Source organism: Mus musculus, chromosome 2 (genome assembly GCF_000001635.26).
Source record: "Mus musculus strain C57BL/6J chromosome 2, GRCm38.p6 C57BL/6J".
Classification (NCBI taxonomy): domain Eukaryota; kingdom Metazoa; phylum Chordata; class Mammalia; order Rodentia; family Muridae; genus Mus; species Mus musculus.
Window position 1 is genome coordinate 71,208,125 of NC_000068.7, and position 17,271 is coordinate 71,225,395.

The following is a 17,271-nucleotide window of genomic DNA, read 5'->3' on the forward strand; positions in this document are numbered from 1 at the left end:
GTGATGTAGTTTTTTGGTAGTCTGTGTGATGAAAGTACACAGGGCAGTAAATGCTATGGTTGATTTTTATAAAATGTCTGGCGAGTCCCATGGCTCCTTGGAGACCCTGAAGCTCTGGGTAGCAGAACACAGCTGTGACTCTTTCCTTTTCTTTTTCTTTTTCTTTTTTTTTTTCTTTTTTTGTTTTTTCAAGACAGGGTTTCTCTGTGTAGCCCTGGCTGTCCTGGAACTCACTCTTTAGACCAGGCTGGCCTTGAACTCAGAAATCCACCTGCCTCTGCCTCCCAAGTGCTGGGATTAAAGGCGTGCGCCACCACTGCTTGGCTGTTCTTAACTTCTTGATCACACACTATATAAACACAATAAGGAGGACCCATCTTAAAGACAGAGTTCAGTGGAATCTTCTGTGATACCTAAGTGTGTGTTACCTGCACCAGATCACGGCATGAATCTGCACCAGCACCCTGTGCCCCTTTCTTTCTTCTTTTTTTTCCTCTTTCTCTCTTTCTTTCTTTCTTTCTTTCTTTCTTTCTTTCTTTCTTTCTTTCTTTCTTTCTTTCTTTCTTCCTTCCTTCCTTCCTTCCTTCCTTCCTTCCTTCCCTCCCTCCCTCCCTCCCTCCCTCCCTCCCTCCCTCCCTCCCTCCCTCCTTTCTTTCTTTCTTTCTTTCTTTCTTCCCCCCAGGTGTCTATTTTATTGGGATTTGAGTTTCACTGTAAAACTCCCAAGGGAAAGAGTTTTTTGATGTCTGAGAGGTCTCCTTTTTCACAACATACAGAAGTCATGAAACCATATGTCCATGGCAGATCAGATGGGAAGAGCTGGGGCTGGGGAACCACATGACAGTTTCAGGTGACTACAGTTATGTGAGGTGCAGCCCAACGTCACCGGACTTTCTGTTTATTCTCGATGAGCTGCAGCATCAGCAGCCACTCACAGGGCTCTGTTAGACACAGTGGGGACTCCAAGGGAGCCTGAAGATTGCAGACAGCAGAGACCATACCATAGGGCAATGCACACAGCCTGGCTCATCAATGGATTTGATGTGAGAACTTTGCCCATTTATGAAGACACTCCCCAAATTCCTGCTGAGTGAGTTTCCAGCAGCTTTGGGGCATTTTCTCCTGGCAATCGGTCCAGGTTTTGTTGCTGTCTTACATGTTGTATTTCTGTCTTCTAAATACATTTACAAGTCTTCAGGCCCCAGCTGAGCAATCACAAGGCAAACACTCCAACACTAATTGACAAGATCTGGCTTGGTCATTCTTTTCTCTCTCTCTCTCTCTCTCTCTCTCTCTCTCTCTCTCTCTCTCTCTCTCTCTCCTTCCTTTCCTTTTGCTTTTTAAAGGGAAATGGCTGAGAAGACTTTTCTTTTCCCCTCTGTACGGAATAAGAAACAGGAAGTGGTATTCTTGCCCAGGCTATCTTAGTCATCGGACTGGGGCAATTGTCCCTCTTCTCTGAAGCTGTCCCTGACACCAGTATATAATTCCTAACATCAGAAAATGAGCCCATGGTGTCATTGTCAAGCTTTGACAACAAACATGGCCGGACATCAGAACTCTAGATTGGCCTTCACGGTCTGTGAGTGACTGATCTCAGTCTAGGCTTGGATATATATGACTTTGCTCTTCCTGTGGCTTCAATCCTCAGTTTTAATTTTAGCCCACAGCCATTCTGAATTATTTGTTGATTCTCTACTATGCTCTACGCTCTCATCTTTGTACTTTAACCCTATTTTCCTCCTCCTCTTCCTCCTCTCCCTCTGTCTCCCTCTCCCTCTCTCCCTCCCTCCCCCCTCCTCCTCCTCCTCCTCCTCCTCCTCCTTCTTCTTCTTCTTCTACTCCTTCTCCTTCTCCTTCTCCTTCTCCTTCTCCTTCTCCTTCTCCTTCTCCTTCTCTTTCTCCTTCTCCTTCTCCTTCTCCTTTTTCTTCTTCTTCTTCTTCTTCTTCTTCTTCTTCTTCTTCTTCTTCTTCTTCTTCTTCTTCTTCTTCTTCTTTTTCAGTACCATGGTACTTTTCTGAATCTTGTTTTCATGATTAATTTTTTCTTTCTTTTTCCCTGGCTGTCCTGGAACTCACTCTGTAGACCAGGCTGGCCTCAAACTCAGAAATCTGCCTGCCTCTGCCTCCCAAGTGCTGCGATCAAAGGTGTGTGCTACCACTGCCCAGCCATGATTGATTTCTAATCAACTTTCCAAAATCAAAGACTCGTACCTGGAAGCATCTCTTAATGAAAGTATTTTTTTTCTTACCTACCTATTTCTATGACTTAGTTACACAATCTCATCTTAACAGTTGATGGAACTGAGAACCCAGTGTTTCTCCGTTGAGAAGAGGAAAGTTTGTTTCAGCTCTGAGAGTGTGCAGCTCCATTCCTGGTACATGATGAATGGCTACTCATAACAATTTTCAAGTGACTAAACAAAAACTATTTGGAAAGAAGGAAACAAAGTCTGCATAACTAAACGCTCTTTGAAATTTTAAAGCTTCAAATTTGAGATCAATATTAAACTTAAACAATGTTCTTCCTGTCAGTTTTCTAGAAGATAAGAAAGTAATGCTTTGGTATTACCTTTAATATTTAGCAAATAACGCTTTAATACTTGGCAAATAATGCTTCAGATTATTCAAATAAATTCTTCAAGCCACATGCATCAGCCCATGCACTTCTGGTAAATTCTTATTTCAATTATTTTCTTTATATTAAAAATCTAACCAGATCCAATAGTATAAAATGCTTTCTTACCAAACACACTTTTTGGAGGAAACTATTCTGTTATAAAATACTAGAAATTATTTTTATGCTAATTATTTTTTTGTTTTGTTTTGTTTTGTTTTGTTTTTAGAGACAGGGTTTCTCTGTATAGCCCTGGTTGTCCTGGAACTCACTTTGTAGACCAGGCTGGCCTTGAACTAAGAAATCCGCCTGCCTCTGCCACTGTCTCCGGAGTGCTGGGATTAAAGGCGTGCGCCACCATGCCCTGCTTAAATTAATATATTTTTATTTAAAGATTTATTTATTTTATTTATACAAGAACACTGTAGCTATCTTCAGACACACCAGAAGAGGGCATCAGATCTCATTACAGATGGTTGTGAGTCACCAATGTGGTCGCTGGGAATTGAACTCAGGACCTCTGGAAGAGCAGCCAGTGCTCTTAACAGTTGAGCCATCTCTCCAGCCCCAATATATGTTTATTTTTGATCTTGTGTCACATGCTACAAGAATCCTCAATAATCCATGGCCCCTGCAAATCAATCTACGAGCACATGCCTATAAATAAACTTCTTAAAATGCCCTTTTCTCAGGTTCATTATGGAAAAACAGGACTTAAGATTTTGTTAATGTTGGGCCACAGACCTTAAGCAGCACATGCTGCATTGTAATCATTGTTCCACGGAAGAAAACACCTTCAATACAAACTCTGGAATGTTCTCATTAGCATTTTAAGGGCAGAAAGATGGCCTTGGTGCTGGGGACAGGAAAGCTAAGACTGACTACATATCCCAGCATTCCTTGCCTCTAGTGGGACCACAACTCCCACAGAGCTTCGCTCGCCCAGGCAGGGCGCCTGGTTGCCGGGACTTGAAGTTCTCTGGAGGTATTGAGGGCTCCGCCCCAGGATGTGAGGTGTGGTTGTCCAGCTTTTGCCAAAGCGGAAACGCTTCGGGCCCCGGGCCGGTGTATCTGTTTCAACCGGGAGATTCTGTTTTACAAAAGGTAAGTCACGGAGAGGCCGCCCCTCTGCGCTGGGCGGCAAAGACTCTGATTCTGTGTGAGACCGCGTCTCGGCGCAGCCATTTGTCCCTCGGCTCTCGCCGTAGCGGCCGCCGCCCATCCCTCTTTGTGTGCTTGGGACGCCGCGGATCTGCGGCGGCGACAGTTGGAGAGGGACGTTCCCGGGAAGTTACCGGCCAGAGAAAGCGATCTCCACTCCGCCACCTGACAGGTCGGTCGGCCGCGCTTCCTTCAAGTCCCTTTTGCCTCTGATGGCCGCTTTGGAGCTCGTAGGGCCGCCCGGCCGATATTCTGACAGCGCCGGCCCGGGTGACTCAAAGCGGCCTGGGGAGGCCACCAGGGCCCTTGGCAACCCTTCGGGACCCTCCGCAGGCGGCCTGGACCCTCGGGATTTGTCCTGCACCCGTCTGGTGGACCTCGGACACACCCCAGCCCGGACCGCACCCTCTTGGCCTTAAGCCTAGGGAGAAAGTAATTCCTTAAGCTTTGCTTGGTTTTTATTAATAAAGATCACTACTACTTGGGTCAGTAGCAATGACCAGGCACCTAGCGTGTGTGTTGGAGGTCTCTGAACACTGTGATTGTAAACATCATTCTAGACACTTTCCTTTTTCCGGAGTTTTAAGAAAATGAACCTGTCAGTCACGGAGCAGAGGCCCTGACCTGTCTGATAATGAGGGAGCTAACTGATCGCCCGTGCTTCAGCGGGACAAAATAGTTAGAGTTGAAGGAAGAAGTATTTCTTCAAACTAGATTCCAGGCAGTATTGGTATATTGTTGACAATTGGTCCTAAACAGAAAATAATATGTATTATTTATCATACATAATACAAAAAAAAATCATACAGAGTGATGTGTATGGAAACTTTCTTCAACAGCCCTTACAGTATGAAGCTTTTTAGAGACCTGAAAAGAGTGGGTGAAGAAACACGAGCTTTGCTTTGCGAGTTTGTTCAAATGACTTGGTTGGGAGTATATATAAGAGTGTATATTCTAGCTGCATATGTATCAAAAGATGGCCTAGTCGGCCATCACTGGAAAGAGAGGCCCATTGGATACGCAAACATTGTATGCCCCAGTACAGGGGAACGCCAGGGCCAAAAAGGGGGAGTGGGTGGGTAGGGGAGTGGGGGTGGGTGGGTATGGGGGACTTTTGGTATAGCATTGGAAATGTAAATGAGCTAAATACCTAATAAAAAATGGAAAAAAAAGTGTATATTAAAGGGATTTCCTGTTACTTGCTCACTAGTTTTTGCCCACTGTCCTGTCTTTCTGAAGTACGCTACCAAGAATTCTCCCTTTTTCATTTACATAGAAGAATGTTTTTCATTTTCATAGATGAATTTTTCCTCCTTACCAAATTTGCCCTTAATCCAACTTTATTGTGATCCTAAGAGATTCCTAGACTTTTCAAGAGGTTATTAACCCAGTTTCCTTAATCAAAAGCATTTAATCCTGCAGTTGTATGGAGAGAGACACTGACAAAGGTTGAACCAGTAATGTAGAGAAGGTAACAAGGTCCTGGCTCCTACCTTACATTGAGTCCCTAGGTTACCTTTCCAGTTCAGAAAGCTCCTCGTTCCTCCCTCCCTCCTGCATAACAGTCAGTATGAGGACACGCTTGTGTTCGTAATCCCATCTACTTTGCAGATGGATCGTTTAGCAGCTGTGAGCTCAGTGTTAAGGTTGCTATGCTGTGAAGGTAACAAAAACCATAAAAACACAGCCCCCAACTCATCCAGATGACTATCTACCATGGAACATTTCAGGCCCATATAGATAATCATAAGAATGCCACAAGAAGGTGTTAGGTGGAAATATACTGTTTGATTGATTGTCATGGAACATCTATAGAATTTAAAAGAATTTTTAGGAACTTCCTGTTTAGCTATTCAGTGTTTTATTAAGTTTCTGGGAACAAAACACAGACATCTCTGGTAATAGTTTTGGTTTCATAGCTGAAGACATAAGCATTCTTTAAAAGCCTGTCTTGCCCTGTATGGCCCAGGCTGCCTGGAACTCAGAATCTTTGTGCCTCCCTCCTAGAGAGCCCAGATTACAGGTGTGAACTATCATACTCGTCTAGAACTTAAAACCAACAGTGTCGTTTGTTTTAAGCATTAGTTATGACTTTTATTATCTAGTACTCAAATACAGAGACATCAGAAAACATGGAATCTGGGTGTGCTGGCTAACTCTGGCACACCAGAGTCTGAGATAGGAGAATCGCCATGAGGACATCCTGGGCTACATTATGATTTCAAGGCCAACCTGGCTACAGTGACACATTGTTAAATTTGGGCTTAGGAACATGAAAACATCTATGTACTAGCTGTTGTGCTCAAGTTCTAGGAAATATTTCTTCATACATTTGTGTATAATTTTTCTTACATTTTAACAGTATGCATATATGGTTTTTGCTATTTTAAAAGTAGAACTTGTGTGTTCTCTATGGGTACCATTGAAATTCTTAGCTTCTTGGTACACCTCTTGAAGTACTTTTTTAAAAAAAGCCTGTTGCTTGTTCTTTTAAATCAATGTAATGATTATTGTTAATGTTGGCATGCTTTTTAAGGTCACAACCATGTCGGACAAAAGTGATTTAAAAGCTGAGTTGGAACGTAAGAAGCAACGGTTGGCCCAAATCAGAGAAGAAAAGAAGAGGAAAGAAGAGGAAAGGAAAAAAAAGGAAGTATGTTTGATTCACTAAGACAAGCAAAACCCTTGAGTATGAGTCAGGGCATTCCATAATATCGTCAGTACCAGTGCAGTTCCCAAGCTGTTATTGCCTGTGCAGCATTATCAGTGAATTGTACTTTGAAGGCAGGTGTACGAAGATGAGGAAACTGGTCCAGGGTGATGTTTTAGTGGGCTGAATGTATTTCATATAATTTGATGCATTTCTAAGATTTGAGCTATGGAAGTTAAATTTACTCATATAGTCTTCTAGAAATATATTTTCATGCAAAGTAAGGATCATCTGCATTATAGTACGTTATAGTACACACCTGAATTAAGATAACACACATATATGTGTATACATGTAATAAATTAGTTTATCAGAATAAATTCATTGTCCAGATAATTTGATAATTTGCTAGAATGATATTACTGGCAAACTGAAATATATGTAACAATTTATTTGAGTAGAAGATTTGCATATATATAACATTTGAAATGAGTTAGTCCTTGAAATATGGTTATTGATTTAATAGTACCAAAAAGGTACTTTTATCTTCTGATTTTGTTTATCCCACAAATCTCTGTTATGATTTGTTTACCATAATATTACAAATATGTGTTGGCTTTGAGCTGGCCATATTTTACTTGCCCTTCCTTGATATTTACATATTGTTCCTAATTGCATCTCTTTGGGCAGATTTGTGTACACAGATACAGTTCAGATGGCCAGTATAAAATAACTTGCCCTAAGTGTGCCTGCCGTACTGAGTTTGTGTATATAAATGCCTGAGTAATAGCCAGGACTGCGAGAAGACTGTTAGATCTCTCTCAGGACCTGGAGAAAAAGCATTGTTAAAAAAACAGAGTTTATCACAGTGACTCAAAAATCATGTGTAGTGTGGCTGAGAAACTTTGGAAGACTGTAATTGGACGGTCTCCTACTTTTACAAACCTTCCTGTGATACATGGAAATGGGTTGAAGCTTTACATTGGATATTGGAGTCACAAATAACTGGTAAAAGCATGGCTCAGACTGGCAGAGTCAGTCCAAATAGTACTTATAGTCTTAAACTGTTGAATCAATATTGAGAACAGACTTGATTTTGTTTCTTATGGGTGTCCGTAAATGGCCTCTAAGGGATAATTACGGCATGATTGATGTCTGACTTAGAGTCTTATAACACAGTGGGATGGTGTACTGGCTGGTTTTGTGTGTCAACTTGACACAGGCTGGAGTTATCACAGAGAAAGGAGCTTCAGTTGAGGAAATGCCTCCATGAGATCCAGCTGTAAGGCATTTTCTCAATTAGTGACCAAGGAGGAAGGGCCCCTTGTGGGTGGTGCCATCCCTGAGCTGGTAGTTTAGGATTCTATAAGAGAGCAGGCTGAGCAAGCCAGGGGAAGCAAACCAGTAAAGAACATCCCTCCATGGCCTCTGCATCAGCTCCTGACCTGCTTGATTTCCAGTCCTGACTTCCTTTGGTGATGAACAGCAATGTGGGAAGTGTAAGCTGAATAAACCCTTTCCACCCCAACTTGGATCTTTGTCATGATGTTTGTGCAGGAATAGAAACCCTGACTAAGATAAATTGGTACCAGCATAGTGAGGTATTCCTGTGACAACCTGACCATGTTTTGGAGAGGACTGTGGAAGGACTTTGGAACTTTGGGCTAGAAGATCCATTTGGTGTTAAGAGCTCTGTGGGATGTTGTGTAGGAGCTTGGAAGATAATGTTGAGAACAGTGCAGAAGATGGAGGCCTGGCTTGTGAAATTTCAGAGGGAAGAAGATTAAAGACTCTTATCAGGGCCATTGCTATTTTGACTGTGAAGATTCTGTGGTTCTGGTTAGCTGGGGCTGATGAATCAGCTGTGATTAACAAGATACCAGAAAAGCAAACCTTTGCATTACTGGGACTATTGATGCTGGTTAGCTGGAGCTAAGAAATTAGTGTTGATTAAAAAGAGACCAGCATTATTGGGGTGAAATCTTCTGGGAAGTGTTTTTTGAGAGCACAGATGCTGTGTTCCAGAGATAGCCAAGGTTGTACCTTGGGCTGTGGCTGGACTTGGTAATGTTTAAGAGTCACCCAGGTGGTACTGGTTTTGAAGACATGAAGGGGTCATGAAGAGCAGCTAATGTGGACACTGTGAGAGGCTGCAGAAGGCCATTGGTGAAGGTGCAGCCTCAGTTGCAGTTGATGGCCCAGGACTGAAGGGGTCATGTAAAGGAGTTGAGGCTTGGCACCATGAAGAGAGCCGATGAGAAGCTATTGGTGAAGCCTAGTTGCAGTAAAAAATAGCAGTGTTTTGGAGATGCCAGTACCATGAGATGACCACCAAGAACAGCAGTGGAGTACAGGCATCTGGAGCCTAGAGGACAAGGTGCTACAAAGGGCAGGGCTGGAGAAGTGACCCAAGCCCTTGGAGGAGTCCAGAAATTGTGAGTTGGATCCCAGGCATTGGACTGTTGGAGTCTGATTTGCTTTTGATTGTGACTGTGCCCTGATATTGTTTCCTCTTGAAGAAAGAAGGTATTTTGGTAGAGTCCAGAGTTAAGAGACTTTGAATTTTTAAAAAGACCTTGAATTTTAAAAGATATTGGTTATTTTAAAAGGATTGAACTTTTAATATGCAAGACTGTGGGACTTTTAAAGTCATTTAGATCTTGGGGATGAATAAGAAAGTGAGGTTGAGGCTTAATAGTGATGTGTTTGTGTGTCAAGTTGACAAGGGGTCAATTGTACTGGCTGGTTTTGTGTGTCAACTTGACACAGGCTGGAGTTATCACAGAGAAAGGAGCTTTAGTTGAGGAAATGCCTCCATGAGGTCCAGCTGTGGGGCATTTTTTCAATTAGTGATCAAGGGGGAAGGGCTCCTAGTGGGTGGTGCCATCCCTGGGCTGGTAGTTTAGGTTTCTATAAGAGAGCAGGCTGAGCAAGCCAGGGGAAGCAAGCCAGTAAGGAACATCCCTCCATGGCCTCTGCATCAGCTTCTGCTTCTTGACCTGCTTGAGTTCCAGTCCTGACTTCCTTTGGTGATGAACAGCAGTTTGGGAAATATAAGCTGAATAAACCCTTTCCTCTCCAACTTGGATTTGTCATGATGTTTGTGCAGGAATAGAAACCATGACTAAGACAGATGGTAAGCAGTTTACTGTACCACACACAGTGAAGGCTCAGCTTGGCAACGGGAGCTCTTTTTGCTATATTTTGATGAAAATAAGCTAATATGATATAAAAATGTTGTGACCAAGAAAAGTCAATCAGTATATAAATAATAGTTGTCTACTTGACAAGGTGCTCATTGAAAGCTTAAGATTTTCTTGATATTTTTATGCTCTAAGAATGTTGGATTTGTCCAGTGTAGCTAGAAGATTTTGCTAAAATTATATATATGGTTAAAATAAAAGTTGGCAAAATTTTCCTAACAAAATGTTTTGTGTTATTAAAACAAATAAATTTTGTTTTTAACCTGTTCAAACTATGTGATTTTTGTTAACTAAGATAAGACCTAAGAGCTGACTTTGGTGGCAGTTGTGTGCAGCCCTAGCTACTTGGGAGGTTAAGGTGGGAAGATCTCACAAGTCCACAGAGTTGAGGCCAGCATGGGTAACATGAGAAAACAAACAAACAAAAAACCAGGTACAATACTAATAATGTCTATAACTTTTAAAAATTAATTTCCTCCAGAAGAGTTTTAAAAAGTTACCTGTGTGTGCATGCATGTACATGGGTAGAGATGCCCAAGGAAGATTCCAGAGACTGTTGGCTCTCCTACAGCTAGAGTTAGAGTGATTGTGAGTTGCCAGACATGGGTGCTGGGAACTAAAGTTGGGTCCTGTGTAAGAGCAGTGTGGACTCTCAACCACCAAGTCATTTCTTCAGCCTCTCTGGAAGAGATTTTTATAAACATTTTTTTATATAAATTCACTGGAAATTTTATGTAGAGCTTTAAAAATTATTCTTTTTTTTTTAAGAAATCAATTTGCTTAATTCTTATATCTTAAATCCCTTTAGTTTCCCTTCTGTAGAAACGTATTTCTAAGTTTTTGTACCATTAGGGTTGGGGACTCCTGTGGTTCCTGTCCATACTCACCAGATTCATATGATAGAGAATTGGAAGTTGACTGCTTTTTAAAGATGTTTGCTTTTTTAAAGTTATATATGCATTTTAAGACGGACTCTTGCTATGTAGGCTTGGCTAACTTGGGATTTGCCCTGTATACCAGGCTGTCCTTGACTCAGGAAGTCCTCTGCCCACTAACCTCTGGGATTATAGGCAAGATCTATTATTCCTGGCCTTTTTGATAATATTTTTGTGAAGACCCCTTGAATATATATAAACATGGATGCAGTAAGAATGATTTATAAAAAGAACTGTAATATTAAAAACAAAGTTCATCCTAACAGTTAATTGCATAGGCTGCTCTTCCACAGGACCAGTTTTGATTCCCAGCACCCACATGGCATGGCAGGCAGTTCACAATGCTGGCAGCTCCAGGCTGGGGATCCAGCTTCCTCTTTTAGCCTCCATGGGTACCAGGCAAGCATGTGGTGTACACACATACATGCAAGCAAAACACTATACACATAAGTGAAATAAAAATAAAACTTTAAAAATAAGATATATATGTATATATACATTATGTATGTATGTATATATATATATATATATGTATATATATATATATATATATATATGTAGAAGTGTTTCATATCATACTTTAACTTGAGGTTTTGACTTAAAATTTTAGACTGATCAGAAGAAGGAAGCTGCTGTTTCTGTACAAGAAGAGTCTGATCTTGAAAAAAAAAGAAGAGAAGCTGAGGCATTGCTTCAAAGCATGGGACTAACTACGGACTCCCCTATTGGTAAGGACCTAACTGTATCTTTTCATGGGAAACAGGCATATATTCTGTTGAGCTCAGACATATCCAAGCTCAGTGCATTGGTTTGATATCTTTTGCATATTTTATTTGTCTCAAAAGCATTACCATTTGCTTGAAACTCCTTTTTTCCCCCCAGATATATCAGTACAGAGTTATTTTATTTGTTTGGGAAATCAAGATTAATACCTACTAACACATACCAAGCTACCAATTTAATTTTCTTACTTAAATAAATAACTTACTATGCACCACACTATGCTAAACTTAAAGATGAGTATTTCCTAACCTAATTCTATATTCCTTTTTGTAGGCCAGGAAAAGGTGTACTAAGACAAAATCCTCAAAACAAAGGAGAAGGAGAGAAATGTATAGCATTCTCGCAGTTCCAGAAAGCACATAATTTCACCTGGTCTTGGTCTTTTTCCTGTGTTATTCATCTTGATAGTTATATTAGACCAATATGCTGCATAGAAGAGATACTGAGATCTAGTTACATACTTGAAAGCATTTCATGCTTATTTAAATAATATAGTTCTGTGTTAGGTGCTGCTACAGAGAATGTGTTTTAGTGTGGCATTTTATCCTTTGGGGACCTGACCTTTCAAGGTTATTTTTGAGCTAATATCTTTGTGTGTGTGTTTGTGTGTGATGGCATATTGGTGTGTGTCCAGGTAGGTGCCACGCATGAAGAAGCCAGAAGACAACTTTGAGTGATATTCTTTGGGTGCTACCTTCCTTCCTGACTTAGGGCTCTCAGAGTAGACTAGGCTGCTACCCAGTGAATGTAAGGGTCCACCAGTCTCCATCTCCTTGGCTGGGATTACACATGTGCACCACCATAGCTGGTTCTGGGGCTAGAACTCAGGTCCTCATAACTTGTGCAGTGAGCACTTTCTGAGCAGAGCTGTCTCCTTAGCAATGTTTCATCTTGTTGAGGTTTTTTGTTTTGGGTTTTGAATTTGGCTGTTGAGACAGGGTTTTCTGCCCAGTCTGACCTTGAAATCATAATCCTCTTGCCTTGGCCTTCTGAGTGCTGGGATTATAGGTGTGTACCATTGTACCTAGGGTGCAGGCTAATTTTATCTATCCTAGGGGATGTACACCAGAGGCAGTAACTACAATGTGCCTTAGTGTAAACTGATCATTATTTCTAAAAGGTTTTGAGATGAAAAGGCTAGTTTTTCTCAACATCTGCTTCATTGTTACACCTTCCTGCTCATAGTTTTTCTTTATTGCTAGAATTTGAAGACTGTAGCCCATTAATTTTTATGTCTTTAATAATCCTGTGCTATATATTTTGATTTTAAAAACAAATTAACTCGATTACTTTTCTTATTATCCTAGTAACTGAAGCACATCACTTGTCAGTTGTACAGGTCTGGAGAGGGTCTTGTTTTCTTATTTTCTGTGCCATTGGGGTGTGGATTTCTTCTATGAATCTTCCCCCCCCCCTCCAGTCCCACCCTGACTTCCATTGCACTAATTTACTTGCTCATATGTCTTAATTCCTAGCCCACTTCTGCTGTTTCTTGAAAGATCATTCTTTAGTGAGAGGGCCTGCCCTCTTCCTCCATTTCTATTTCTTCTCCTACAGGAGAATTTGTAATATTTAGTTTTACAGCTTTTAAAGAAAAATCTTACTCAACCAACTCATTAATTCAAAAAGTATTGAGTATTTTGATAAGCCAGGCTGGGGGATGGGCTTCTGAGTATAGACAAGTGCCCTGCAGAGTTCCTGTAGGGAGCTGGATTATCATGGTGATGTCAGAGTGAGACTGAGCTTTAGATCTGGTGCTCAGGAAGAGCTTTGAAAGAACAGGAAGATCAGAAGCAGCCCAGCATGCTAAGGCTGAGAGTGGGGGCAGTCCAGGTGGAGGGAACAGTGAGGGTAAAGCTAGCCTTGGCTGGGCTCCTGTGGTTGCAGTGTAAAAAGCCAGAGAGAGGCAAAGAGCAGAAGTGGGTAGAGGCCGGTGATACAAGATCTTGGGCAGGACAGAAAACAACAAAACAACAACAGCAACAAAAAACCTTTATTAGTCTTTAAAGAGGCAGACAAAACAAAAACAGTCTTTCCCAAGATAACCATTATTAGCTTAGGAAAGTAGATGCACTTCCCTTTACAGAAACTTAGGCTATAGAATCTAAACATAAGGCTATATCTAGCATAAGTCAAGGAACTTCATTCATATTCAGGTCTTTCTCCAGGAACCAGTGTTGTATTATTTCCATTTAGCAGAATCTGATCTAATTTGGTAGTCCTTTCTTCTGCTATAGCTTCAAACCGAGTTGTCTTCAGTGTCATAGTGACAAAGCCTTCAGATCCTGGAAGTATACAACAATTCCATTTCACTCCACCTACGGGAATTCCTGATCCACATTCATTGCATTGTCCACAAGCTTCAGTGGCAGGAGCTGCAAAGAAATAGTGATAGCTTCGGCACCATAACTGTTCTGAGTCTGGAAGGGTTGCTTAAGGATTTCAAGCAAAGGCTTTCTTTTTCTTTTTTCTTTTTTTTTTTTTCTTTTTTTTTTGAGACAGGGTTTCTCTGTATAGCCCTGGCTGTTCTGGAACTCACTTTGTAGACCAGGCCGGCCTCGAACTCAGAAATCCACCTGCCTCAGCCTCCCGAGTGCTGGGATTAAAGGGGTGTGCCACCATGCCCAGCTAAAGGCTTTCTTACTCCTCTTTGGGGCTGGGTGGGATGGTGGCAGACAGGTGGCTACAGGAAAACCTTGGGACGTCAGTTCTTTCCTTCTCCCTACATGGGGACAGAAGTCGGCCCTCCAGGCTTGCACAGCGCTCATCCTTCCTCACCAAGCTCTCTCCCTAGTCCTTCTGTAGGCCATTGTTGTTCCAGTGTAAACTGGAGAGAAAAGGGGAGACAATGAAAGGAAAAACTATTGCTAGTCTTCAAACCATTAGTTTGGTTTTTTTGCTGAAGTAAACTGACAGTGTAAATAGCTATGCTTTTTTTTTCTTTCTAATGAAAATGTATTTCATGAATATGAGTGGTTACTGAAAGATTTTAACTTTTTTTTTGGTTTTTTCCAGACAGGGTTTCTCTGTATAGCCCTGGCTGTCCTGGAACTCACTCTGTAGACCAGGCTGGCCTCGAACTCAGAAATCTGCCCACCTCTGCTTCCCAAGTGCTGGGATTAAAGGCGTGCGCCACCACTGCCCAGCTTAACTTTTTTTAATATTTATTTTTCTTTTACATGTGTGAGTGTTTTACCCGCTTCTATGTATGTGCACCAGGTGCAGCCTGCTCTCTGTAGAGGTCAGAAAAGGGAGTCAGCCACCATGTTGGTGCTGGGAACCAATCTGGGATCTTCTGAGGCCTAGTTAGAGATAGTATTGCTGTGATAAAGGAAACACCATGACAAAAGCAGTTTGGGAAGGAAAGGGTTTATTAAAGCCTTATGTTTCACAGCACTGTTCAGTTGAAGGAACTCAAAGAGGGCAGGGACCTGGAGACAGGAGCTGTTGCATATGCCATGGAGGGGTGCTGCTCACTAGCTTGCTCCCAAAGCTTGCTCAGCCTGTTTTGTAGCACCAGGACCACCAGCCCACAGGGAGCCGCACCCATAATGGGATGGGCCCTTCTTCATGAATCACTAATGAAGAAAATGCTGTGCAGACCTACCTGCCTACACCTATCTACCCCGATCTTATAGAGACATTTTCTCAATTGAGGCTTCCTCCTTTCAGAGGATTCTAGCTTCAATCAAGTTGACATAAAACTAGGTAACATATTCTGTTAAACAGCAAGGTCTCTTAACCACTGAGTTATCTCTCCAGCCCCTGCATTCTTGATTAAATATCAGCTTGCTATTGGCATGAAAATATTTAGAATTTTTAGCTGCCCATAAGAGTAGAATGTTAGATCTAGCCAAAGTAGAACTGTTCAGGGCAACAGTAAGCAGGCTTTGAGAAAGAAGCCAGGTGTCATCACTGTATTTTAGCTCATGGTAGTTATTTAAAAATTGAAAGAATGTAAAGGCATATGAGATTGTGTTTACCAAAAGAGCATAAGCTGATCAACACAGAATTAATATCTTTAAATAGCTGTGTAGCCTGCACTGTCTTAAGATTTAGCCTTTCTGTTTCCTAGCCAGACCTCTACATGTTTCCCTGTCTTATCTCTAAACTATTTTTCTTCTCTTAGCTGACATAACAGAATGAAACCAATAAGTGGCTAAGCATATTATGGTGATCTTGTTGCCTTTAAAATATGAGGGAAAAGTGTGGAAAGGGTGGGAGGATAGGAGAGATGTCTTAGCAGCTAACATTGTCACACTCCAGCTGAAGACCTGGGTTAGCTTCTCAGCACCCTGATAGGCAGATAACAATGACCTGTGATCCAGCATCAGGGGACCTGATACCCTTCTCTGGTCTCTTGGGGCTCCTGCATTCATGTGCCCATACTGCTACATAAAGATACACATAATTAAAAATAAATCTTAAAAATAATTAGGCAAAATGAATTCCATAATCTTTAAGACATATACTTATAACCCCAATATTAACACCCAGTGCTTATTTATAATTTGTTGTGAAAATACAAAATACAGATAAAGGTGTGATAGTGTTGTTGTTTTCATAATCCACAATTTAAAAAACAAAACAAAAAATAAAAAAACCAAAAAGTGAATAACTTTAAAAGGTTGAGTTTACATCATGACCTATATGGATACTTGTTTTCTTTAAACTATAAAAATCCTTAAGTAGTCATCAGACAGATTTAAAGTTTAGAAATTTAAAATTACTGTTATTCTACTAAAACTTTTTTTTCTCTTGAGATGGAGTCTGATTATTCGTATTGTCTGGACTGGAACACATAGAGAGAGGTCTGCCTGCCTCTGCCTTCCAAGTGCTAGGATTAAATGTGCACACTACCATGATTGAATAATTCTCTTTTTTCAATGTCACTAATAAGACAGCTCCACATATTTGCTGGTAGATTGATGTTTAGTTGGCCATTTGACTGTTTTTTGTCTGACACTCTTGAGAGTAGGATCTCTCACAATATAAGTTAGACCTTAAATGTTTGTTTGGATTTAATTAGATCATGTCCTTCTACTTGAAAGGCCAAACAAAAGACACCCTTCTTTAAGACATTGTACGTTAACTGCAGTTCCTCAGGATCCATCACCTTCCTCTTGCTTCCATAAGCACGGGGCACACACACTGTACACAGACATAAATGCAGGCCAAGCATACATATGAAGTAAGTATGAAAAAAGACATTGTACGCAAATATATAGCAGAAATTGAAAGTCACATATTTCCTAAAATGAATGTTTTAACTTATGGGTGAGCGCATCTAGTAGGTAAGTCCCAGCACACGGCGCATTGCTGCTTACGCTTTGCTTTGCTGGTTCCCCTTCTGTAGTTTGGGGTGTTTTAGAGCAGACTTGTGCAGAGAACACAGTCCATGCTCCAGCTCAGTCGTTTCAAGTAGAGCTTAATTTTTAAAACCATTTCATGACAAGGAATGTTGGTTCTTTTTCTTTTCTTTTCTTTTCTTTTCTTTTCTTTTCTTTTCTTTCCTTTTTTTAAAGATTTATTTGTTTTATGTATGTGAATACACTGTGCTGTCCTCAGACACACCAGGAGGGCATCGGATCTCATTACAGATGGTTGTGAGCCACTATGTGGTTGCTGGGACTTGAACTCAGGACCTCTGGAAGAGCAGTCAGTGCTCTTAACCACTGAGTCATCTCTCCAGCCCTGTTGGTTCTTTATGATATTTTAATCTACAAAATAATTTATCAACTTCATTTAAAAATGTAATGATTGAAATGATATTGAAGAGAATATTTTTAACAATATAAATATTAATATCATAATATAATTCTCAATATTGAAGAGACTATCTTAATATTCTGATAATGAATGTTCATTATCAGAAGAGAGGCACTGTAAATGGAGAAACTAGTATTTCAAAGACTCAGTATG

At 40.9% G+C, this 17,271-nt stretch overlaps 1 protein-coding gene across 22 annotated transcripts in view; it reads left to right on the forward strand.

Annotated features, from left to right (window-relative positions):
* The first annotated feature begins 3,551 nt into the window (after positions 1-3,551).
* Dync1i2 (dynein cytoplasmic 1 intermediate chain 2) overlaps positions 3,552-17,271 on the forward strand; it is a 51,628-nt gene continuing 37,908 nt past the window's right edge. For 3 of the 22 annotated variants that reach the window (NM_001198875.1, NM_001198874.1, NM_001198876.1), the window contains exons 1-3: positions 3,582-3,721; positions 6,315-6,431; positions 11,177-11,294. In NM_001198875.1, coding sequence (NP_001185804.1) covers positions 6,324-6,431; positions 11,177-11,294 — 226 coding nt within the window. In that variant the 5' untranslated portion in view covers positions 3,582-3,721; positions 6,315-6,323. Of the gene's footprint in view, positions 3,951-6,314; positions 6,432-11,176; positions 11,295-15,006; positions 15,058-17,271 lie in introns of all 22 variants that reach the window. The other 19 variants (XM_017315324.2, XM_030247161.1, XM_017315319.2 and 16 more) reach the window with 13 other exon arrangements.